The 22,570-nt window shown below is 59.0% G+C and overlaps 10 protein-coding genes across 10 annotated transcripts; 3 read left to right on the top strand and 7 right to left on the bottom strand.

The window, feature by feature from the left end:
- Positions 1-522: 522 nt before the first annotated feature.
- B0H18DRAFT_286638 (uncharacterized protein) lies at positions 523-1,969 on the bottom strand. Its single transcript, XM_048037418.1, has one exon. The coding sequence runs from the start codon at positions 1,651-1,653 to the stop codon at positions 604-606; it is 1,050 nt and encodes a 349-aa protein (XP_047885248.1). The 5' UTR covers positions 1,654-1,969; the 3' UTR covers positions 523-603.
- Positions 1,970-2,799: 830 nt separating this feature from the next.
- B0H18DRAFT_1056967 (uncharacterized protein) lies at positions 2,800-4,901 on the top strand. The gene is made up of 5 exons (XM_048031057.1): positions 2,800-3,363; positions 3,431-3,623; positions 3,670-4,219; positions 4,255-4,547; positions 4,571-4,901. Exons 1-5 carry the CDS (start codon positions 2,811-2,813, stop codon positions 4,836-4,838), a joined length of 1,857 nt encoding a protein of 618 aa, XP_047885247.1. The 5' UTR covers positions 2,800-2,810; the 3' UTR covers positions 4,839-4,901.
- Positions 4,902-6,118: 1,217 nt separating this feature from the next.
- On the top strand, positions 6,119-6,934 carry B0H18DRAFT_1127765 (uncharacterized protein; the record flags this gene model as incomplete). Its single annotated transcript, XM_048035300.1, has 3 exons — positions 6,119-6,257; positions 6,344-6,641; positions 6,703-6,934. The coding sequence occupies 3 exons, from the start codon at positions 6,119-6,121 to the stop codon at positions 6,932-6,934; spliced, it is 669 nt and encodes a 222-aa protein (XP_047885246.1).
- Positions 6,935-7,066: 132 nt separating this feature from the next.
- B0H18DRAFT_286318 (uncharacterized protein) lies at positions 7,067-9,077 on the bottom strand. The gene is made up of 14 exons (XM_048037417.1): positions 8,901-9,077; positions 8,825-8,837; positions 8,717-8,771; positions 8,604-8,654; positions 8,316-8,545; positions 8,223-8,267; positions 8,111-8,173; positions 8,002-8,061; positions 7,843-7,936; positions 7,749-7,792; positions 7,667-7,689; positions 7,597-7,617; positions 7,320-7,545; positions 7,067-7,258 (listed from the first exon to the last, which is right to left on the bottom strand). Exons 1-14 carry the CDS (start codon positions 8,930-8,932, stop codon positions 7,241-7,243), a joined length of 975 nt encoding a protein of 324 aa, XP_047885245.1. The 5' UTR covers positions 8,933-9,077; the 3' UTR covers positions 7,067-7,240.
- A 1,160-nt stretch (positions 9,078-10,237) lies between these two features.
- Positions 10,238-11,964, bottom strand: B0H18DRAFT_961493 (uncharacterized protein; the record flags this gene model as incomplete). Its single annotated transcript, XM_048043061.1, has 10 exons — positions 10,238-10,252; positions 10,304-10,625; positions 10,698-10,764; positions 10,827-10,884; positions 10,975-11,033; positions 11,107-11,169; positions 11,229-11,579; positions 11,742-11,796; positions 11,852-11,864; positions 11,933-11,964. The coding sequence occupies 10 exons, from the start codon at positions 11,962-11,964 to the stop codon at positions 10,238-10,240; spliced, it is 1,035 nt and encodes a 344-aa protein (XP_047885244.1).
- A 1,087-nt stretch (positions 11,965-13,051) lies between these two features.
- On the bottom strand, positions 13,052-13,329 carry B0H18DRAFT_1127763 (uncharacterized protein; the record flags this gene model as incomplete). Its single annotated transcript, XM_048035299.1, has 2 exons — positions 13,052-13,179; positions 13,257-13,329. 2 exons carry the CDS (start codon positions 13,327-13,329, stop codon positions 13,052-13,054), a joined length of 201 nt encoding a protein of 66 aa, XP_047885243.1.
- Positions 13,330-14,993: 1,664 nt separating this feature from the next.
- B0H18DRAFT_891130 (Glucanosyltransferase-domain-containing protein) lies at positions 14,994-16,681 on the bottom strand (the record flags this gene model as incomplete). The annotated part of the gene is made up of 3 exons (XM_048041322.1): positions 14,994-16,079; positions 16,138-16,478; positions 16,540-16,681. The coding sequence occupies 3 exons, from the start codon at positions 16,679-16,681 to the stop codon at positions 14,994-14,996; spliced, it is 1,569 nt and encodes a 522-aa protein (XP_047885242.1).
- Positions 16,682-17,051: 370 nt separating this feature from the next.
- B0H18DRAFT_1088727 (uncharacterized protein) lies at positions 17,052-19,514 on the bottom strand (the record flags this gene model as incomplete). Its single annotated transcript, XM_048032246.1, has 14 exons — positions 17,052-17,077; positions 17,135-17,369; positions 17,462-17,527; positions 17,715-17,970; positions 17,992-18,028; positions 18,049-18,154; positions 18,203-18,223; positions 18,247-18,330; positions 18,367-18,456; positions 18,479-18,574; positions 18,626-18,942; positions 18,994-19,189; positions 19,242-19,278; positions 19,336-19,514. 14 exons carry the CDS (start codon positions 19,512-19,514, stop codon positions 17,052-17,054), a joined length of 1,746 nt encoding a protein of 581 aa, XP_047885241.1.
- Positions 19,515-19,932: 418 nt separating this feature from the next.
- B0H18DRAFT_961490 (mitochondrial carrier) lies at positions 19,933-21,142 on the top strand (the record flags this gene model as incomplete). Its single annotated transcript, XM_048043060.1, has 6 exons — positions 19,933-19,987; positions 20,045-20,083; positions 20,134-20,255; positions 20,305-20,441; positions 20,521-20,997; positions 21,079-21,142. The coding sequence occupies 6 exons, from the start codon at positions 19,933-19,935 to the stop codon at positions 21,140-21,142; spliced, it is 894 nt and encodes a 297-aa protein (XP_047885240.1).
- A 923-nt stretch (positions 21,143-22,065) lies between these two features.
- On the bottom strand, positions 22,066-22,485 carry B0H18DRAFT_1056917 (uncharacterized protein; the record flags this gene model as incomplete). Its single annotated transcript, XM_048031056.1, has 1 exon — positions 22,066-22,485. The coding sequence occupies one exon, from the start codon at positions 22,483-22,485 to the stop codon at positions 22,066-22,068; it is 420 nt and encodes a 139-aa protein (XP_047885239.1).
- Between the last annotated feature and the right edge of the window lie 85 nt (positions 22,486-22,570).

Below are 22,570 nucleotides of genomic sequence, written 5' to 3'. Positions count from 1 at the left end.
GATTGATGCGTGGGCCGCCTGGCTTCCGACCGTATTCACTAACAGTTCTCAATCGCACCAGCAGCTCACGAACGCATCCCCGACCGCACCCGTCTCTTCATCGAGATTCTACGGATCCGAAAGGCCTGGATCATCTCGAACGGGCAATATAGCACCAACAAAATTGCCATATCGTGAGCCAGAGGTCGTACTAGCCCTCCGAGACAACTGAACTTACTCCTTCCTTGTGTTCAGTATTTAAGGATTTGTGCGAAGCTATCGACCTGTTCAAGTTCGCCAACTAGAGCGATGAAAATATGATAGACAACAACAGAATCAAAGGCAAGCGGCATCGCGTCGGCGGGAGACCAGCGTTCATTCGTCGTCTGGTTTCGCTTTTGTATTTTGTTGTGTTCGAATAAGTATGCGCTTTCGTAGTCAATCTGTCTACGGGTTCCCATCCAAAAGAGTCGACTCAATGTACGATACGGCCCCCCCTTTGTTCTAATGTCGTCAATGTACTTCTAACTTGCAATAGAACATCACGCTCGACCCTTTGGCCTCCGCCGTCCCGCCGTCCCTCCACCGCGCGCTCTTTGTTGATGGACTTGGACTGTACGTTGATCACGCGGTGTCTATCATGAAACACGCACCTGCATTTTCATTGCTCAGGCTGTTACTAAACGCCGACTCTGACTCGGCATGCGCGCATGCTACAGAGTTTGAGTTCCGCCGGCGAGGCCCGCAACAGCATGTCGTACTACGCATTGTCACGAGCATGGAGAGGGGTAGGGCCTGTGGTACGTAACTGCACGGAGAGTCGCCGGTGTCAGTCAGAGCAAGTGAGACGGAGATAGCATCCGACGCACCCCGCAAGAAGCCGCGGAACCTGTCAGAATGCAACGGGGGCGGCAGAAGACGACCTCGCTCTCGTCCGCGAGCTCCCGGGGGATGTTGTGTGTGGCTTCTGTCACTGAATGGGCGTGGGCGCGCTGTGGGACGGGAGACGCCGTCAGCAGGAATAGAGTTTTGCAAATAGCAGACGTTAGACGGCGCCGACTTCCAGACGCGAGCACGGTCGTCTGGCAGGTGATAGAGGCAGATCCCCGTAACGAGCGAGCCGCGCACGGACCGCAGAGCGTGGACGCACAAATGCCGGCCTGGCGAGGAGTGCCGAGTTGCGCGGTTCCTCATGAGGAGGCTGACTTGGGTGGGCTGGAGGGAGGAGACGATCTGTGCTGGATTAGGCAAGAAGGGGCACGAGCGCAGTGGGCCGAGCGTTGGAGAAGGGGGATGCGCACGCGATGACATTGCGATGACATATATGCGCGGGCGATGGCAGACAGCCACATGTGATCTGGACACTTGAAGATGCGCAGACCGAGTGCGCTGTCGGTGGCGAGACACGCTCCGCGGATGGCAAGGAAGGCGCAGACGAAGAGAACGTTCCGGCAGCCTCGGAGACGCATCGACGCTGGACTTAGCCGGCTGCAACGCTAATCGTTGCGCCTGGACACGGCGAGGACGACGTTCGCAGCTTCCGCGTCTGGTTCGCAGCGCCAAACTCGGGCTCCGGGGTCCGTACATCTCGCGGTACGCTGGCATCGACGAGGGCGACGAGCGGGAGAGGGGTATCTGAGGGCGCGATCTGTAGGTTGTGCGGTACGTACACATTTGCAGTCGGCGCCAGCGAGGACCAGCGCGATGGAGATGGCCCTGCCTCGGGCACAGGGAAGGTTCGCGAACGTACCCAACCTGCTCCGGCGCTGGAGGAATGCCTCAGCGAGGGGCGAGCTCCGAGGGCAGGCGACGCACGAATATGACAGTAGGCAGATGGTACATAGGCGTATCCACGGCCTGCTGACAGTCACGTTTGAATTGGTTGTTCCGCGCACTTGCATTTCCCGGGAGCGTTTTCTGCTTCGGCACGTCTGGCAGACAGTTTGATTATAGGTCAACGCACAACATCATCACGAGCATGGAGAGAGGTAGGACGACCATCCATACTGAGCAACCCACGCACCCACAAGAAGTGGCGGAAGAGGCGACGGGATCAAACGAACTCAAAAGCAAGTCCGCGAGCCCCCGGAGGGAGCGGGAAGGAGGCCAGAAGGGGTGTTGTCTGTGCCACGGCCGGGCGTCCGCCGCTGTCAGCCGGAACAGAGTTATGCAAATAGACGTCGCCCGCGCTGAACAAGTGAGCCGGCAGAAAATGGACGCATGCAGGGACGCCTGAAGTGGATTGGGCGCCTGACATAATACGCGGCTGGAATGGGTCGTCAATGAATTACGGAATGTCTGGACGCATGTGGGCCAGCGACGGACACGGTCTGTGGGACGAAGAGAACGTCGGCGCCGGGGACAGGGAAGGAGCACTGCATGACAGACCCGCCCAGGCCGCCGATGCGGGTGGCGTCGAGGCCCGTCCACGTCTCCCATTGGCCGGCTCTCGCGATTGGCCGGTGCCCGGGACCTCCGCCACCGTCGCTCACCGTCCGCACGGCGCAGAGGACACGGCCGCGAGGTTGGACGGCGACCAGTGACGATCGTCTGCGCGGCCCAGAGACGACGCGATCACAGAGGCCTCGATCGCGGGTGCCGGATATGGCAGGCAGCCTTCCATACGGGGCTGAGGAGATCGAGGTCGGGCGCGGCTGGGCTTGCCTGCGGACACGCTGATTGGCTGGTTGGAGTGTGGGATGCGGGGGAGCCTCGACCGGGGCGGCGCTGCGAAGGCTGGACGCGGGCGATTGGCTGCCTAGGCACGTCCCCTCCTCAAAAGACATGCCGCCTCAGATCGCCCGTCCACTCCCCCCGTCGTCCAGCCTGCCATGCTCGCCTGTATCCCGCTCCCCTACCCCCGCGCGTCGTCCTCCAAGCTCCCCCCGACGCCGACGCCCCCGCCCGCACCCTTCGCGCCGTCCCACAAGCGCCCCCGCGGCCTCTGGAAGGGTCGCCGCGACTCGCCCGATACGGCCGCCGCCTCCCACGCACCCCGCTCGGCCCAGTCTTCTCCCCGCCCTTCCTCCTCCTCCACCACCCTCGCAGACGACGACGACACCGCCTACGACGACGACGACCGCTACTCCGCCTCCTCCGCCTCCTCCAAGCGTCGCCGCTGTTCCGGCGCATTCGACGCCTCGACCGACTCTCGCCCGCCTTCCCCCCGTCCCCGGCCCGCTTCCGTCCCGCCCCTATTAGCCGACCTCCCGTACCATGCCACCCATCCCCGCCTCCCAACCCTCTCCCGCCTAGCCGTCGTCCGCTCCATGCCCGATCCCCTCTCTTCCGCCCACCGCAAGGGCAAGCAGCCCTCCACCGCCGACTACGAGGACTGGGAGAATCTCAAGGAGCTGTATGCCCGCGCCATAGATCGTTACGATGGTGAGCCGCCTCTTCCCGCCATCCGCGATTTCCCCGATCGCGTGGTGCTCATCCTTGCCTTCTCCAGCCGACGACGTCCCACAAGCCCTCGCCCTCCTCCGCGCCGTCACCCGCGAATGCCACCGCTTTCTCACTGTCCACCCAGATCCCTCCGTCGTCTACGCCGATCCAAGCCCTCCGCCGCGATCGTCACCGGGCACAGTAACCCCCACCGACGTCTGGGCCCACGACGTGTCCGCTGCGCTACAGTGCCACCCAAGGTGCGTCCATTGTCTTCTCGCATTTACTTCTACTCACCTCGTACAGACCCACCGAACGGCCCGCCGCCTTTCACGCGCTCTTCGGCAGCGCACTGTTCCACTTTGGCAACCTCGTCGCCCAAGACGCGTCGGTTCCCCTGCCCGACGAGCCTAAACTCGCATCCGATTACTGGCTCGCCGCTCTCGACGTCTTCCAGACGGGCGAAAACCTCCCCGCGCTCACCGGCGCCCCCTCCCACTCGTCTGGCTTCGCTGATCTCACCGAAGATTGGCGGATGGCCGTCATCTGGGGACGTACACTCGTCTGCCTCGCCGATGAGAAGCTGACGCACTCGCTGCGTCTCGCAAAGGAGCGCGCGACGGGCGACTTCTGCGTCCTGCCCTCCGCCTCTCCGTTCGACCTCTCAGAGCCGAAATGGCCCAAGGACTCCCCGTTCGCGTCCATCGCCGCCTGCCGCCCGCCCGTCTCGCGCCGCGTCACGCTCTACAGCGCGACCGCGCACGACGTGATGGTCCTCGCGATGGACCAGTTCAGCCGGGGCATCTTCCACATGCCGCACGCCACCTCCCTCCCCTCGCACAACACCGCGAGCCACGTCCACCCGCCCGCGTCGCCGACCTCGCGCGGCAGCACTCCCCGCCGCAGCCGGCGAACACGCACGACGCGCACGGCCACTTTTCGCGCCCGCGCGAGCTGTTCACGATCGCGAGCGAGGTGCTCGGCGTCGCGGAGCGGCTGCCGGACAGCGCGCAGCGCGCGTACTGGGCGAGCTGGGCGGACAGCGTGTTCACGCAGATGCGGATGGAGGCCGCGCACGACGCGTGGCGCGCGCCGCTGACCGCCGCGCGCGGGCGGTGCTGGCTGATCATGGGCTCCGCGCACTCGGAGGAGCTCGAGGCCGCGCTGGAGGCGGGGCGCCGGACGTGCTCGACGGCGCGGAGGCGAGTGAGGCGCGCGAGGGCCTCGCGATGGCGGTGGCCTTCTTTGAGCGCGCGAAGGGGGGTGCGCCTGGTGCGGAGGGCGAGCAGGGAGAGGAGGCGGAGGACGTGCGGCCGTTGTTGGCGGAGGCGCTGTTCACGCTGGCGAACCTGACGCCGGACGAGAATAAGCGCGAGGAGCTGTATTCGAGGGCGCAGGCGGAGGCCGGCGACGAGTTCATGGTCGATGGGGATGCAGACGGAGACACGGACCCGAACGCTATGGAGTTGTGCTGAGCGGCTGTGCTCGACGCTGCGTACTCCCGAAAGCCTCTACGACTCGCGGCGGCATCGTCCTGCTACCACTGTCACCATCGCCGCCTCCACTCCGACATGCAAAATCTATCTCCTTGCTTGGGTTCACGGGTCTCATCTTATCTACGTTATGTTTATTTTTCTCTGGGCCTTTCGTGGCGTATCTCGGGCACACAGCGCATCGTACTAACCCAATTCTCGGCTCTGCTCTGTCGTCGCACCGCTCTCCCTTGCTCCGCACGCACATACCACCCGCCTCGTTCTGCATGGCCGTCTCCTCTGTACACTACTACCAGACCCGACGCACACGAACGTGCGCGCGAGCCGGGCTCGTCCTTGCGCAGACCGCCCTCCGCATCCTCCCCTTGCATTGCACATCTTTCGTCGCTCATCATGCACCCCGCATAGCATACACCGACCGCATCTACTTGCTAGTTCTAGACCACGCACTGTATCGATAGCCATCAGGCCGTAATGACAGGTAATTGCCAAATCGTGCGCAGTTGGGTCGCGGAGGCGTCTCGTTCGGTCGGGATCGCGTCGCGGTCTCGGAGGGGGTCTCGAGCGCGGAGCTCGAGCGGGATGGAAGGGCGGGGCCGGCTGCCTGGCGGGAGGGGAGCATCTCGGAGGGCAGCTGATTGTTGTGATTGGTCGTGGTGAGGGTTGTCCGGTGAGTGTGTCGTTCAAGTCTAAAACTTATCATGACGGTGTTCCCCTGTGCGGAAGTCCTACGGTCTAACTTGGTTTGCTCGTTACTCACCGTTAGCACAGCAGTACTAGTACAATCTGGCAAGCGACTTGCGGCGCGCCGTATACTACGAAGAACTCTAAGCGGTACGTTCGCCGGCAAGTGTATGTTATTGACTGGACCCGACAGGAGGGCGTAGATTCCGGTCAATATCAAACAGGCTCAAGTCTCCTAGGGAAGCACGACGCTTAGGTGATGCTGCTGACTGTGGAATGTCTGCGGTCGGACGAACGTGTCGCGCCGTTCGTAATTCCATGAGTAATGAACGGACTGAACGGCTTATCTGCGTTAACGTTCTGCGCCAATGTGGACCGGGTGCTTCGAGTCTTCGGTTCTGGTCCAGGGCCTGAGCACGATGTCAGAAGTGTGGGATGCGGAAGGCCGGACGGCCATGTGGACCTTTGGGCGGACTCGAAGACGGAGCGTACGGAGCAAGCATCTGCAGGAATTGGGTCCGGCCCTGGGCAGCTGCTATCTCTGACCAACACTGACCACCTCGACACAAGGACGAGACATGGCGAACCATTCGATCCCTAACAAGCCGTCTACGATCTCTGCTCGGCCGTACGATTGGCCACATGACGGAGCCTTGTCACCGGCTACGACTGCCCTTGTGGTCATAGACATGCAGAATGACTGCAAGTCCCTTCCTTGTTTTGCTTCCGTTCGCCAGCGAGACGGCGAGCGATCATCGTGATCAGCACGGACGCTCACTGAAGCCCACCGTTTGCTCTTCCAGTCTGCTCGGAGAAGGGGTACATCGCTCATCTGGGGTACCCCGTCGACGGCACGCGCGCCGCCATCCCCAACATCGCGAAGCTCTTGGAGGCGTTCCGGAAGCACGGCTACCCCGTCTACCACACCCGCGAAGGCCACCGCCGCGACCTGTCCACGCTCTCCGCGCGCGAGCACTTCCGCTCGCGCAACAACGCCTCCGGGCTGGGCATCGGGACCAAGGCCCCTCGGCCGGCTGCTCATCCGGGCGAGCCGGGCACGACATCATCCCGGAGCTCTACCCCCTCCCCGCCGAGCCCGTCGTCGACAAGCCGGGCCGCTCCGCGTTCGCGTACACGGATTTCGAGCTCCTGCTGAAGTTAGGGGGTCACGAAGCTCGTCATCTGGGGGTGACGACGGACGTGTGCGTGCACTCGACGATGCGGGAGGGGACGACCGTGCGTATGAGTGTGTGTTGGTTGAGGACGCGACGGGGTCGGTGGACGAGGGGCTGAAGAGGGCTGCGGTGGACATGGTGCAGATCGAGGGAGGCATCTTCGGCGCGGTGGCGAGCACGGGTGACGTGCTTGTTGGTTTGGAGAACGCACAGCGGTGATGGTGACGTTGTATCAGTCGCATATGTTGCCGAGTGCGCGTGTGACGAAGGTGTGTTCGACGTAAAGTCTAGGACGACTTGTGTAGTTGACCACATGCGGTGCGATGTATCACGCAGCTATGACCAAACAACTTCGTATTTCGGAGATAACTGTACAGTGTTGGAGCATTAGCAGCCATGCCTCGCATGACGACGCAAGAACATCGCAGAATAAGTATCCTCCCTACTTATACAATCCGTGAGGTAGTACATCTACGTCCATGACTGGTTGTCGAGACGCAGCGAGAGCCGTTCACCGTACTCGAGCTATGACTCCGTATCAATCTACCATGCATACCGAATCAGTCCCGGAGGTACCACGCAGAGAGGGGTTGAGCATGTTTACCAAGGCTACAGGCATGGTCTTCTTCTCGTGGTCTTTCATCGCATCCGGCAAGCGATCTCCCGGACCATCGCCCGCGCCCGCTTCCAGTGTCGTGATGTTTCCTGAGCTTTCGGTGTCTCTTGCGGCTGGGAAGGCGAAGCTTATGGGCCTGGTCGCCACGCTTCCCGCGTCGGGCGATTCGAGGAATGCACGGCTGACCAGGTTGGCCAGGAACGTGTTTGCGTACCTGCCATCCATTTAGACGTCGTGAAGGCGAGCGGGAAAGCGAACGACTCACAGCTTTGTGAGGACATAGATGCTGGACGTAGCGGTTAGTGTAGAGGTTTTCGGGTAGAATATTGACTGACGTTGTCTCATAGTATTGTGTTCCCTGTATTAACGTCGAAAGAATGGAACGCTCGTTGTGGAAACACGGAGCGAAAGACATACCGGCAGTCGTAGGCACAGAACCAGCGTTACAATAGCCACTCCAGCTTTGTGCGATTCAGTACACTCGTCCGATCCGCACGTCAAATGCACGTACCCGTGAGTGTGCCTGTTTCTACCACTAATCGTATGACCTTGTTGATCATTCTCTCTGTATGCTTATACGTAGTGCCGCGACGCAGTCTCAACATCTGGATATACGGCCCAGCCAGAGTCAGCACACTTACGAACAGCCGCAGTCGTGGAATACGTTCACCAGTATTGTCATTGTCACGGCAATCAGTGCGTCGACCACCGCGCTACCGACGACCCATAACTGCAGTATATCAGTATACAAGAACGACACCTGAACGGTTTGTACCCACGTTCAACACGATGACGACTTGATGAGATGCCGTCACGTCCGCCGTCGAAGGTGTGTCTTTGAGCTACGAGTCTGTCAGGACATGGAAAATGGGACAAGATGGATGCTTGTACCAAGACTCCTAGAGATATGCCGGCGCATGCTTGTAGCAGAGAAAGCTAGGGGAGATTTGAGGAGGCCCAGCGGAGCAGGAGCATGCGACATACCAGGGCTATGACCCCTGCGACAATGCGAGATCTAGCGAGTACGTAGATCCGCCACGCGAAGAACAGCTGCACGGTGACAGACACGATCGCACACATGACCGCGACGAAGAACCACGCGTAGTAGATCTTCGTCAAGCTGTTCGTGTCTCCGTAGTTGTAGACGAATATCTCGAATGCTACGCCGGTTACGAGCCCAGTTTGGACCAATTCGAATGCGAGCATGCCGTACACTTGCATGGAGATGAGCCGGCCATTGAGATACCAGACGATCTGGTGAATAGTACTCACCCAGGCATTGGAGAACGAGCGGATCGTGGGGGAAATTTACATGGTAGAGATCTGGTAGAAGCCGTGAACATGATGGATGCGGCGCTGGTCATTGGAGTGAGCAAAGACCTTACAGGTTTGAATCGTTAGTACGCCAAGTAGGGCCCAGTTAAAGAAGTATCCGAGCAGCTGAAACGAGCTTCATATAACGACGAGCGTGTGTATAGACGATAGGTCGGTACCTTAGGCCCTGCCCTGTAAAACAGCGTGGACTGTTAGCAAGCCCAGGCGTCATAACGGGTCGGCGGTGAGACCTACAAAATGACGACCTTCTCCTGGTTGAGGGCCATTTCACCTGCCTGCTTGAGCGTCACAGAGGACAGGGCAAGTGAGTCGCTCGCTAGTTACGATTGTGGAGAGCCCCTGATGATAGTTCCTGCAACGTAGTTATCATAGGAGGACAGAAGGGGACATGATTCCAACGACCAGCGTTGGAATAAAATGCACTCCGCGGAGGTTCCCGGCAGTGATGCTGGGGTACTACATTGCTAGAACCACGAACTGTAAATAGTCATTAATGGCTCCGGAAACGCCAACTTGCTAACCCCGGTACACCGTGAGAACCGCTGAGAACCGCCTCTCTGCACGGTGTTAACGCTGTGAGATCCTGAGAGCCCGTCTACCTGCCACCAGCATCTACTTGCTACCGGCAGTACTGGCATAGCTGCAACCGGTCCAGGCTAGAGGTACGACGCACCGATGCCCATGATGGATCCGCCCGTTCTTCCCCTGATCAGACGCTATTTGTACGCATTGACAGCCCGCGGCCACAGTAAGCAGCCTGATGCAAAGGCATCCATGGTCGCCCTCTACTACTCAAAAGAGCTTAATGCGTGCACGGTGAAGCCATCATGGGTATTGTCCTGCGCACCTGGGGTTCAAATCGCCTGATTGAGTTTGGGTCGATTGGGCAGACGCCACAAAGCAGAAGCCCACGGCATCTTGAGGAGCATCCACTCGGAGGTGATGGACCTGCTACATATATCAAGCACTGATTAAGACGATGACTGGAACACATGTCAGCCGGAGTGGCTATGCAGTTGTACGCATCCCATTCGGATGACCTACTTATCAGTATTTGGTCACCCATTACTTGTGCAAATGGATACTATCCGACGTTTGTGACGTTGTCTCAGTCGGGGTATGACATGGACTGATAGCAATGATCAACCTGTACGTGCATACCTTGGAATGCACATTCATCCGCTGCCAGCTACTCATTACAAAGAGCGCAAATGAACGTCAAACGGAGCATGAGCCCATTCCGTGGTTGGATACACGCAGTGACACATCCAAGACGCCCGAGTCTCCCCGTGGACAGCGGACCTTGCATGCGAAGGCAAGGCGTTGAGCAAGCCCATAGGTGATACAGTATATCGTCCTTCGCTCTGCCGGCATCCCAGTCGCTCAAGGCGAAACGCAGGCTAGCTTAGGAGTCATCGTACCATAGCTAGGTGCAGACTGCAGCGAACCTCGCGCCGACGGCGGCCGATGTTCCCATGCACAGGTAGGACAAGGCTGCGCCCAGCCTGCCTACCCTGCGCGCGTCACCCCACGTGTCGTACGGGGATCTCGAAGCAAACCGCCTTGATTATTCAAGATACCACATTCTGTCGAGTCGGACGTAAGACCATCAGCCTCCCCAACAAACACATACTCACCTCATGATGTTCCCCGTCCAGTAGAGTTCCCTTCTCGCTCCCCGTCTCCTCCCGCACAGTACTCCCAGGCGTTCTCAGTCCGGTCACCGTGCTATTTTGCACCTCGCCATTGGTCCACACCGGTACGCCGCTCACGTACGTGCTCAGCGCGATCGTCGTGACTCTGCCTGGCCCCGCGCCCGACTCGGTGTCGTCCGTTTCGTCCGTCTCTTCTGTGGTTCCGCTGCGGCCGCGGCCTCGGCGGCGCGCGGGGTCGAAGAAGGCGCGGGAGATGAGATTGGCGAGGAAGGTGTTGGCGTAGAGTTTGGTGAGGACGTAGATCCTGCGTGTGCCACGAGAAGAGACGGTGTTTCAGTGCGGGAAGAATGTTCGGAAAAGTCAGAATGGTACGTACGTCGTCTCGTAGTACTGTGTCCCGGGGAGCCTCAGGCATAACACCAGTGTCGTAACGGCGATGCTCGCTGCGAAAAGCCACGACTGTCATATGCACGCGCAGAGCGAGGGTGATCGCGGACGTTCGTACCTGTCAACGACCCGGTCTCGACGACCATCCGGATGACCTTATTGATCATCCGTTCAGTCTGGTGATGTGACGTCCGGCGACGCAGCCCGAGCATCTATCCCTGTACGCTCGGCGGGCGAGCGAAAGAGGCTGGATTGATGCCACGCACCAGTGTGGTCATGGTGACCGCGATGAGCACGTCTACCACGGCGCTACCGATGACCCATACTTCAGCAGCAGGTGTTAGCAAGCTGTTCGGTGGGAGGGCGGATGAATTTCAGTCTCGAGGAAGAGTGCTTACGTTCAGAACAATTACAACGGCGTGCGAAGTCGTAACATGGGCCGTGGAGTCCGTGTCGCGGAGCTATCGAAGTGTATTTATAAATGACTAGGGCTGCGAAATTAGCGAGAACATGAACGCACTAACGCTCCGAGAATTACTCCCGCACATCCTTGCAGCAGGGATAACTGTGAGGGCAATGGTCAATTTCGTAAGCACCAAGCGCGAGCTCAGAATCTGAAAAGTGTCACGCACAGCACCAATTCCACCGGCGATCCAGCCTCTCCAAGGTTTCTTCGCGAGCACCCAGATGCGCCAGGCAAAAAACGCCTGCACGGAGACGGAGACGATGGCACACATTACGGCGACGAAGAACCACGCATAATAGATGCGCGTTAGGGACATGGGGTCGCCGTAGTTGTAGACGAAGGTCTCGAAGGCGACCCCGGTGACGAGTCCCGTCTGGACGATCTCGAAGACCAATATAAAGTACACTGTACGGCGGGATGAGCGTGCGTTTGAAGGGCACTGCGCGGGTCGGTGACTTTACCTAGGCATTGAAAGAATGGCGGGTCGTCAGGAAAGTTAACGTGATAGACATCTTCCGGGACTTGAGTGAGTTCGATCGGACGGACGCCCGGGAAGGGGGGACGTACAAGTTTGGAGCCCAAGCACGCCGAGGAGGCACCAATTGAAGAAGTAACCGAGAAGCTAGCCGCCGTGCGTTCAGTACATGCACGGCAAGTTCCTGGATGACGTTGCGCACCTTCGGGCCAGCTCTATGTGCGGGCATCAGATGTCGATATGAGCGGCGACCCTCATTAAGGCATGCCAGGGGCGCACTCACAGGATGACGATCGTATGTTGATCGAGAGCCATGGCCGGCGTCGCGGCATGCACACGACCTTCGCGGGGGTTGACGAACACCGGACGACACGCTCACGGATGACGGGAGGAGAGCATGGCAACGGCGCAGCCGGGGGAAACTTTTTTAAAGGCTTGGTCTGGTTTGTCCCTTCGGGGGGCTCGCTGATGGCCGCGTGGTAGTGGGACCGAAGCCGTCGGCCGCAGCGACGACGATAACCGCGGCACCACTTCGTTCGTCGCGCGCAAGCAGACGGGGAGAGGTGGGTGCAGGTGAGTACTTGGGTGTTCACAAGTGTAGTATCAGTGTCGCCGTGTTACAATAATACTGCGTGTCTTGGTCACATTTGCGTGGGCCGTCTTTGTCCATTTCCAGTCTCAACGTCTTGCCGGCAGCTCACAGACCAGTCTTTGATGCGAACAAGACGCAGAAGCGTGTTCTCCCAGGCCCTCCCTCTGCACGCTGTCACCAAGCTGTCACTCACATCAAACTGCGGTTTCGCGCCACAATGTAGACCACTGACCACGGCTCGGATACAGAGAAGTATATAACCTCGTCAGGAAATCAACGCGTCATCGCGATACCCTCGAGAGACAAATCATCATGCCTGATCGTGAGGCCAACTGAGGGATACATCGGCCAGCTCAGATGACGACCTCTGGACAAGCACTGGGGAACGAGCTCAGCGGACAGAGCTCACCCAGCGTCCCTCGCTTCACTCCCCCCTCTTCCTCGCCCCTTCCTCGACGAGCATCGTAATCCGCGGGTACCATCAGGACCGGCATATCCGCCGCGCAGAACTCTTTAGGACCTGACGGCACAGTCCGCACGGCGAGATGGGTACGGGGACATCGCTTGAATGGTGAGGCATCGTCAACCGCTTGGAGGTGATACGGTAAGAAATTAACGAGCGCGCCTGACAATGGCGATGGCAAGAAACGAGGAATAGCCGTCGCTCTGGCGTAGGTGAGGTCAGAGGGCTGGCGCGTACAGGCGACAACTCACCACAGCTTTCACTATAGCTGTTCGTTCAGCGCAGATGGCACCTGTACCGACTCGCCGTGTCGTGCATCAGTCAGTACCACATCGCCGACGGGACATCTACGGGCACTCGCCAGAGGTCACGGAATCCACACTCGCGCCCTTGATGACGAGGTTGTCTGCTGTGAGCAAGGCTGCGCCGACTCGGAAAGGCGGGTGTCCTGGGCTGCTGTAGGCGTGGTCTCTCCCTACTCCGAGTAGAGGTCAGATCGCGCGCATCAGAAAGCTCGTCGTCACACATGACGTAGCCAGATAGGTATGTTACCTTCAAACGCAGCCCTGATGAGCCGATCTTGGACATCGAGCGATAGGTCGTACTTTCCCTCGGGAACGGTCATCGCAGCTTGGGTGTACAGTATACCAGGTCCGCCACGAAGGGTCGAACCCAAACAGAGTGTCCTGCCACGTTACCACCCTCCTTCGATTCCCACCACAACGCTCATCCACTACGTGCGCACATATCTCGGGACTTCCTTGGGCACATGCGACGGCCCTCGAGGCGCAGATCCGGGACCCGCTCCGGAAATGAAGACGAAGTAACATGCTTCCGGGCACACTACAATGCGACGCCTGTTTCGATGGGAAATGACGCACCGCAAGACGTACCGTGTACGAAGCCCGGAGCTTAAACCTTGCTGCGCAGACTCGAGGAATAGTCCCCGGCGAACGAGAAGGCTCACAATCGACGTACTGGAGGGAAGCGGACGTAGCGTTGGCGAACGCGATGACGCTCGCCAGCTGCTGGTAGCCGCACAACGAGCTTCAAGCCGATGAACATCGGCGGCCGTGCAAGTAAGGAGAGCGTCCGCGCTAGCAGCGTGCAGCACAGAGTGGTCCTGGAGTTGGTGCGGCCTCGTCGTGTCCCCTAAGTCCACTTTCATCCGGTGGGAAGACAACATGCCCCGACGCAGCAGTGCAAGCGCTGTGGGATTGGGAACAGAGCGCACCAGTTTCAGGTACATGCAACAGTGATAAGTTGGACGCATCGAAGGGAACGTGTATGACGAACATGTTGTTTCGGGACCTTGTTCGTCCACCCTTCCAAGCTGACAGCTTCGAGGAATCAGAAACCGAACTTCCAAGCAATGACCTCACCTTTACTAGTCGATTGCCGCCATCTACTGTCGGGCTGCCTGTTGCAAGAGTTCTGCGCACTAACCTCGGGGCACCCCAAGACCTGCATGCACGGAAGGGCGCGCAGGGTTGATCCTGTCCGCACAAACGGCACCGCCTCAAGCACTTAAGCTGGTGATCGAGTGTGGAGCCGGGCCAAGAGTCGGACTCTGCGTTAGTCTGACATGGGCCGCCAGAGTTTGGCGGTAGACCGTCGAGCCATGCGTTCCTGTCGACCGTCGACGTCAGTCAATCAGACCTACCACAGCCGCGCCAGCCTACCGGGCGTATCTTGTGCGCATCGCAGACCAGAGGACGACAGGTGCGAAAAAAGGACAGGCTCCGTTTGGATAAAGATAGACTGTGAAAGACAGATATAAAGTAAGCAAAGTATGTGCGCGGTCAAGACGTATATTTGTGCAACATGGGTCAGATACGAGTGGTAGTGGTCCGTCGAGAGGGGAAGTCCGTGTGACTAGTCCCAGGCGCGCAGGCAGCAAGCGCGGGCATGTGTAGTCAGGAGATTAGGTCGTGCCAGACGAGACACCGTGGAGGTTCCTTCTGTACGTCGGGGATAGGTAGGTGGTGTGGGGGTAGTAGGGTCATCAAATCGAGCGAGGCACTGAGGCTGATAACAGTCCGTCCGCATCGTCCAGGCCCTTCCAGGCCGATGCATTTTGCGACAGTGTACAACAGGTTAAGTTTACTGGCGCAAGCCGTGAGTAAGAAACGTCAGACGGGACTGCTCAGCATAGAGCAGTCCCGGGCAGGTATCGTAACCGTAAAGGGGAGGGCGCGCACGGGCGTTTATACGAAGACGGCCATGAAGCCCCGACGACGCCGAGGATCACGGTCGCGAACAGAGCGCTCGCGGGCGCATCAGAGGCGATCAGCCGGACAGCGCCGCCCCCGCTTGCGCTCTTCGAGCCAGAGGCCGCCGCGCCGAGACCAACGGGTGGGTCGAGACACCAGCGAGCGTCGTGGTCGCGGTGGGGATACCAGTGCTGCTCGCAAACGCGTCAGCCGCGACACAGCTGCTGGTAGCGCTAGAGAACTGGGCGGTTCCGCTGATGCTGGCGCTCGAAGCGAGCGTGGCGAAAGCCCACTGGCAAGCAGACGACGTGCGGCTCTGCTCGTTGTAGTATATCTCCATCGCGATGTTGAGCTGCTGCAGAGGGTTGCACATGGACAGATCGCCATATGAGCCCGACGTGCCGTTGCCGGTAATGGCGCTGCAAGCCTGCGACGAAGTACCGCAGATCGTGCCGATGGCCGTACCAATCTGGCCGGCATCGTCAAGAGAGTAGGTCGAGATACACGACAGCTGGCTCGCGATACAGTCGCAAAGACCGCTGTTCGGCGTGGGCGGCAGGGAAGTGGCCACGGGCCAGCTGGCATTGCTCATGGGGCATGAATCCGGGAGGGAGATCGAGGGGGAGTACGACGCCGACGCGAGCGAGGAGCCAGTTGCGGTCGCGTACTGCGACTTCAGGTTGTTAAAGTCTGTAAGCGTAGAGACAGACGAGCCGTCCGACGAGATGTTGACGAGACCGTAGGCGTTGGACTGCTCAATGTACTCGTAGATGATACCTCCCGACCAGACGTTAGACATGTCCGAGCTGTACAGGACAGGCACGTCCTGGAAAGCGCGGGGCTCGACGGCGTTGCAGCCATACTCGGAGAAGAAAGCGGGAATGCCAAGATTGGCCAACTCCTGCGTGCGAGCCGAATATCCAGAAGTCTGGAAGTCGCTGTTGCCGCACCACTCGTAGATGTTAAGACCCCAGTAGTCAAAGATGGACGAGCTGTCCTCTCCGCATGCGAGGTAGTAGGGAAGAGTCGCCCGGGAGTTGGGCGAATCCGTACCAGTGTAACCGACGAGCTGACTGTAGTTGTGCGCAGACATGAAAGCCTTGACGTCGCGCACGGCAGACTTGATGTATGGAGCAGCCTGGTCGTCCGCAAGGGAGCTAATCTGTCGGGCGGTGAGCCGTGAGACACGCCTACTGCGCAGAGGATAGATTCCGACGTACAACTTCGTTACCAATGTTAAAGCCAAACACGTTGGAGTACTGCCCGAACACCTCAATCGTGTTGATGTACTGCGTGAGCAGCTCGAGGTTCCACGCAGGCGAGGAGCCTGAGATCGCCTCGACCTGCGTCGCAAGGTCAACGAGGACGTAGATGCCGGCCGACTCGAGCGCGCTCATGCAGCTGCTGTGGTCGAGACTGGAGTTGACCTGGTAGACGCGAAGAATGTTGACATCGAGCTGCTTGAAGTACGGGATGTCACGGGCGCAGCCAGGGCCGTTGGCGAGGGGGTCGACCTCGCTGACTTGGCCAGAGGGCGGTGTCTGGCCGGATCCATAGTTCGCTGCGCGCGACAAACACGTCAGAGGCGTGCAGGCTTCGCGCGGCCTGGGAAAAGCTCTCACCCGCATACGCGAGACCCTTGAGGTAGAAGCGGTCGCCGGTCGAGGAGTCGAAGAGGAAGGAACCCTTGCGAGCGATGGTGGGGAGGGAGGCGGCGAAGGGGAGGGCCGCGACTGCGACGAGGGCGGCGTTGAAGAGCTTCATGGCCGCAGTGAAGGGAGAGGCAATGGAGGCGAAAGGAAGGACGCGAAATCAAACACAAGCGCCGTATTAGTATCGCCCCCCGGCCCCTATAAATAGGCGTTCCACTACCATTAAATGAAATTACGTAATGTCCTATCTTTTACCAGGCCGGCGTGTGTCCCCGACTTGAGCCAGCCGTGTGCGGCCTTTGGCAGCCGCCTTATGGTCTTCCAGACATCACATCCCATGTTTCGACACGCGACAAAAGGCTGACAACGTTACAAGTGCACAGCGTCGGCCTACTCTTTTCACCCTCATCCCGCTATGCCTCGGGCGACAGACGCCGTTCAAATCCTTAACCGCGCTGTTAGCCTCCCTCCTGCCGCCGAACCTATTCCTGTACTTCAACATAGTTTGCTGCCGCCAAGTAAGCTTCCTGATAACGAGCCACCATCACACGCAGTCTCGACTCACCAGGGAACAGCCCCACATTGCCGTGCTGGTCCTGCCCTTGCCACCAGTCCTCCGAGGCGGCCTCGATCTCCACAATCCTGTCCCCTTCTCTGAACGACAGCTCGTTGTCCTCGGCAGCGTCGTAACTGCACACCACGTCATCAATACCCGCTGTCAATTTGCTGATGGGGATCCAGTGTACGTACTCATATAGCGCGACCGCCGTAACGCCCTGTGGCTCGGGCTCAGGTTCCGGCTCGGCCGCAACAGGAGCCGCAGCAGGGGGCTGCATGACACAAGTCAGCCTTCTACCACAACTCTCCCATATCGCGGCTACATGAGACTTACCGGCGGTGGTGGTGGCGGCGGTGGTGGCGGCGGCGAGGGGGGCGGGGGCTCAGCAGCCTCCACCTCCTGCAGCTCAACTAATTCTACGTAGTTTGCTAAGAAGCGTCATCGTCAAAACTCGTCAGCCTTCTTCCATTCATTCCGGACCAGGTAAGATGAGAAGATTCAAGGAAGCAACGAGAAGGAAGCAAAATGAAGCGAGATCTGATCCTCCGATCACGGACCAGCCGCGGATGCAGACGAGGACACTCACCGGGAAGAGTCCTCGTTTGGTGCCGCCGTCGCCCACGCCGGCCCACCAGCCCTCGTCGAGCTGCTCGATCTCCTCGATGAGCTCGCCTTCAACGAGGTTCATCTCATTGTCCTCCTGCGCGTCGTAGTCGAATGCACGACGCGCAGAGCCCGCGCCCTGCGAGTGCGCCGGTGCAGCCACTGGCTCTGGCTCTGGCGCGGCCTGCACGACCGGGGAGGCGGCGGAGGGGGAGGAGGGGGCTGGAAACATGTTTAAGCTAACGAGGAAGCAGATTGACGGGACAGATGCGTACGGGCGGAGGGGTGCAGCTTCTTCTGCAGCAGGCTCTTCGTACTCAGCTCCGGAGCCGGTGGTGGCGGCGGTGGAGGGGGAGGTGTCGACACCAGCCGCTGGGACCGGTGGACGCGTCGCAGCTGGCGGCGGGGCGGGGGTGCAGGTGCCTTCCGAACGATCAACATCCCGCTCGAAATTACATCTCGCATACTCACCTCCCAATCCTCTTCTTCAGGCTCAGGGAGGGGGGTGCGGCAACCGCAGGTGGCTTCCATGCGGACTTAGCAGCAGCAGGCGGCGCTGATACGACGCGGCCGACTCCGCGTTCCTCCTCTTCCTTTTGCTGTTCGCAAGGGCTTGACGCTCACTCCAGGTCAACTTCTTGCCCGCCGTGGGCTGCGCTTGAGCTGGCGGGCTCCGCTTGCGTCTGGGCTTCTCTCGCCGCGAAAGGGTTGACAAGTCTCTTAGGCTGCAGCTTGATCGGTGTGTACGCTGTGCCCACGGGCCGATTTGTCATCCTCAACCGGCTTAGACGCGGCAGGTGCTGGAGCTGGAGCCGGGGCAGGCGGAACAGCCCTTGGTGCGGCCTACCCATCGTGAGTCCAAGGCTGACATGGTTTACAGTAGTTCGTACGTACAGGAGCTGCATGCGCCGCGGCGCTTCCCCAGACAGGCGGCCGACTCGCAGACGGAAGTGCAGGAGGCGGTGCAGGTGCGCTTTCTTCCGGCCACGCGTCGGCGGGCGCCCTGCTCGTGACGGGTGCCCTACCCATGCCCGCAGCGGGACTTGGCGCCACGGGTACCGGTCGTGGTGCACTGGGCATGCTGGGCTTGGGCGCACTGGGTGCAGCCGATGCCCTCATTCCTGCGATATCTGGCTTGCCAATGGGGGTATAGTTTGTGCCTACGGGTGCGATGGGATCGAATCTACGTGGTGCCTCCTTTGGGAGGAGTACTTCGCGCCGGAGGCGGCTTCAACGCGAGACATGATCAGGGACGGAGTGACGTCGGACTTCGTCGCGAATGTTAGGGTAGAGCAGCACGCATAGAGTCTGGCATACCTCGTTGCGAGCGTTGACCACGACGTGGGTGCCGCGGAGGAAGTTGGCGACCGCACTTGAGTGGGTATGGAAGAGGCCCTTCCTAGCTACGGGCACGCCATCACCACACCAGTTGATTTGGACGACCTTCGGTAGGTTGCTCTATAGCTTGTCTATCAGTCTACGAAATATAGCAACACGGATGAGAGCGTACGTTGGGATCCTTGACGCGCGCGAGCGCGTACTGCATCCTGGATACGGTCTGTTACATGCACAACATACCCAGTGTACCTAGGATGATCACGCACCTTCCGTCAGAGAACTCTTCCTGGAGTTCCTCAAGACCGCCATCCCCGGTCGCCTGGACTTTCAGATCGTTTGTGCCTTTGTCGTAGCTGAAGATGGCCCAGTCGATACCATTCCCGTTCACCACGTCCTGGTACGCCTGTGCCAAGTCTCTACCTGACAGGTTTACCTGGTGCGACATGTGGTAACGTCTCTCCTAGCCTAGCGAGCAATAGTGTTATTCAAGAGGAGAGCAGATTGGAAGATGCACAGTGCGGGACGCGCGCGCTTTGGACTGGTCGTTGTGCGCTGCGGGCGGCGATGACGGGGACGCGGGCACGGTCGAGGAGTTCCCACGCTCATCTCGGTGACTTCACCCGGCGCTACGCCCGACAGCCACCTCCGAATACACCGCGCCGATGTTCGCTCTCCCTTCTCTCACTGTGCTTGCTCGGGGAATACTCGTGGACGAGACTCGTCTATACGACGCCCAAGGCATTTCCTGAGGCATCAGTCTATTGTTATCATAGAACCAACTCGCATGGAATGGACAAAGACATCCGAGTCGCCGATGGACAAGGTGGGCCTTCGTCGCGGCCTTTGAGATCTGTACTGACTGTATGCTTATAGCTACAATCAACCCTAAACTCAACTTCCTGGCTGGAACCGTAGCTGGTGAGCAGGATCGTTTTGATGATCATCACGAAAAGGGCTCAACCGACTGCCCTGCAGGTGTGGCCGCGGTTGTCGTTGGTTTCCCGTTCGACACAGGTGAACCATGATGTCGAGCGATTGCAGTTCATAGCATTGATGGCCCACAGTCAAAGTACGATTCCAGGCCGCCGTTGCTAACCGGGCTTACCGCTCGACTTTCCACGCGCTCCTTACTATCCTACGAGAAGAGCGCTTGAGTGGACTTTACCGAGGTGTTTTCGCTCCCATCGTGAGTACACTTCTACGCTTGTGGATTGATAAGCTTTGACAGTGTTTAGATTGGTGCTGCGCCTCTGAATGGCCTAGTCTTCTCTTCGTATGGCTGGCTCACGAAGGTTCAGCTTGAGACCGAGCGATCCATCCCCACGCTCACCCAAGTCACTCTTGCTGGCGCAGGCACTGGTATTATATGCTCGTACGTTGTGTCATCTCGTCATGCCGACATGTCTATGACCTTCGCTCACTAACTCTGTTATCTGCATACCCATCCGAAGGCTCGTCACCTCGCCCGCAGAGTTGATCAAGACCCAGCAACAACTTATGCAGGCCGCAGCAGCTAACGCCACGTCGCCCGCCGGCTCTCTCAGCGCGTATGACGTTACCCAACGTATCTTCAAGCAGCACGGTGTCAAAGGTCTGTATCGCGGTATCACCTCGACAGCGCTGCGCGACATCGGCTACGGCACCTACTTCTACGCCTACGAAGCTACCGTCCGCTACTGGCCACGATCGCCCTCACAGCGGGCATCCAACGTGACTCCATGGCTAGCAACTCTCGCGGCAGGTGGTCTGGCGGGCATCGCAGGCTGGGTCGTCACCTTCCCGTTCGACGTCGTCAAGACGCGCGTGCAAAGCACTTTCAGCAGATCAGCCGAAAACCCCTACCGGAATATGCGGACCACGATCGTCGCATCCTACCGCACGGAGGGTTTCCCGGTGTTCTTCCGCGGGCTCGCGCCGACGCTGATCAGGTCCGTGCGCCAGCCTGGTTATTCTGAGACGAGCTACTTATAATTGACGCACCCTCGAATGGGTGGTGCTGGTCTTCATAGGGCTATTCCTGTCAACATGGTTACCTTCACGACCTTTGAGACCATTGTACATGCGTTCTCGTGAGAAGGCTCGTCCGGTGATCGTGCAGACGCTGCGTACAGCGTGATTGCCCAGGTGGATGCGGCGGCCTTCGGACGCTGCCACCGATGGCTCGGCTCGCCAGTGCAGCAGATCCTCAGATAACAAGTAACACGACACTCCCGAGCTCGACGTCCCGAGTGCACAAGCAAATTGCCTGGAGTTGAACGACTGGAGTCTACGATTTTGTTTGCGTCGCCTGTACTCAGCAGTGGTTGTCCTTTATGAATCTCTCCTGTCTCACGAACGGACCATTCTCGGCTCGAAAGCTGTGGTCGATTGTGCCAACGGGTACCATATGAGGTCCGTCAAACTTCCAAGGCGCTTGGCTTCCTGAATGCGTACGTTGTCAAATGCGATCTTGGCCCCGAAACACTGATCCTAAACAAACAGGGTATCTGCTCTCTGTGGGTTCGGCCAATAGTCGATGGTCGACTGTCATCAAAGACACGGATCTGAAATTGACAACCGCAGTTGACTCTGGTCGTTCGATCCGCTGGCTCTTGCACTGCAAAGTGTCAGCCACGATCACAGCCAATGCAGTACTTCTTGTCAAGGGTGCTTGTCCCCAGCCATGTCGCGGGACGCTCCTCTTCCCCATACCACAACCATCTCGAATTTTCCCACGCTCGGAAAATAGAGAAAAAACGGTAGATGAGTAGAGCTAAAGAGACCCACGAGGGGGTCGGTGGAGACCATAGGCACCAGCCCTATCCTACACGTACGCACGAGGGAGATCCAAAGAGCCAAGGCCACCAGGTCGAGGGGAAAACGCGAGGGAAGCCCGAGATCCCGGCGCTAATACCGACGACGCCGAGTCGAGGACGCACAGTCCTCGACAAGCTTGCTAAGTCCATCAGAAGATCCCCTAAACCACCAACAGCTGCCATGATAGGCATAGAACAGACCTACGAGTCCGAAAATTGTGAGGAAAACGAGACGGAGGTAGACAAGGCGAGTATGGAGTCGCCGACCCCAAAGCCGTCCAGAAAGAACACAGACATGAGAATGAATGAGGACATCGAAGACCTGTTCAGCCCGAACAAGAACAAGGGAGACGAAAACATGCGCAAAATGATACTCCTAGAGGAGGCGCTAGGACGTGCAGCAGAGTTACTGAAGGAGATGTCCATCCACGCTGAGTACACGAGCACAGTCACCGAACACGCTGAAACCATTGCAGAACGACTCACCAAGCCAAGAGAACCACAGGTAGTCCCAACGACTAGGCCGGCGTCGCCAACGCCGCCCACCGCAAGCGCCGAAACAAAGCTACTGGACAGCATAGCGAAGACGATTGATAGACTGGCGACCCGGATGGACGCCATGGAGGCCAGGAACCCAGCCTCCACCCCCGACACCATCTATTCAGAGGACGACACAGCCACCATAAGGACGACAACCACCAAAACC

The sequence above is a fragment of the Fomitopsis serialis genome (genome assembly GCF_022376445.1).
Source record: "Fomitopsis serialis strain Sig1Antser10 chromosome Unknown B0H18scaffold_271, whole genome shotgun sequence".
Lineage (NCBI taxonomy): Eukaryota > Fungi > Basidiomycota > Agaricomycetes > Polyporales > Fomitopsidaceae > Fomitopsis > Fomitopsis serialis.
Note: the sequence above shows the minus strand (reverse complement) of the source record. Positions and strands in the feature narration are given on the sequence as shown.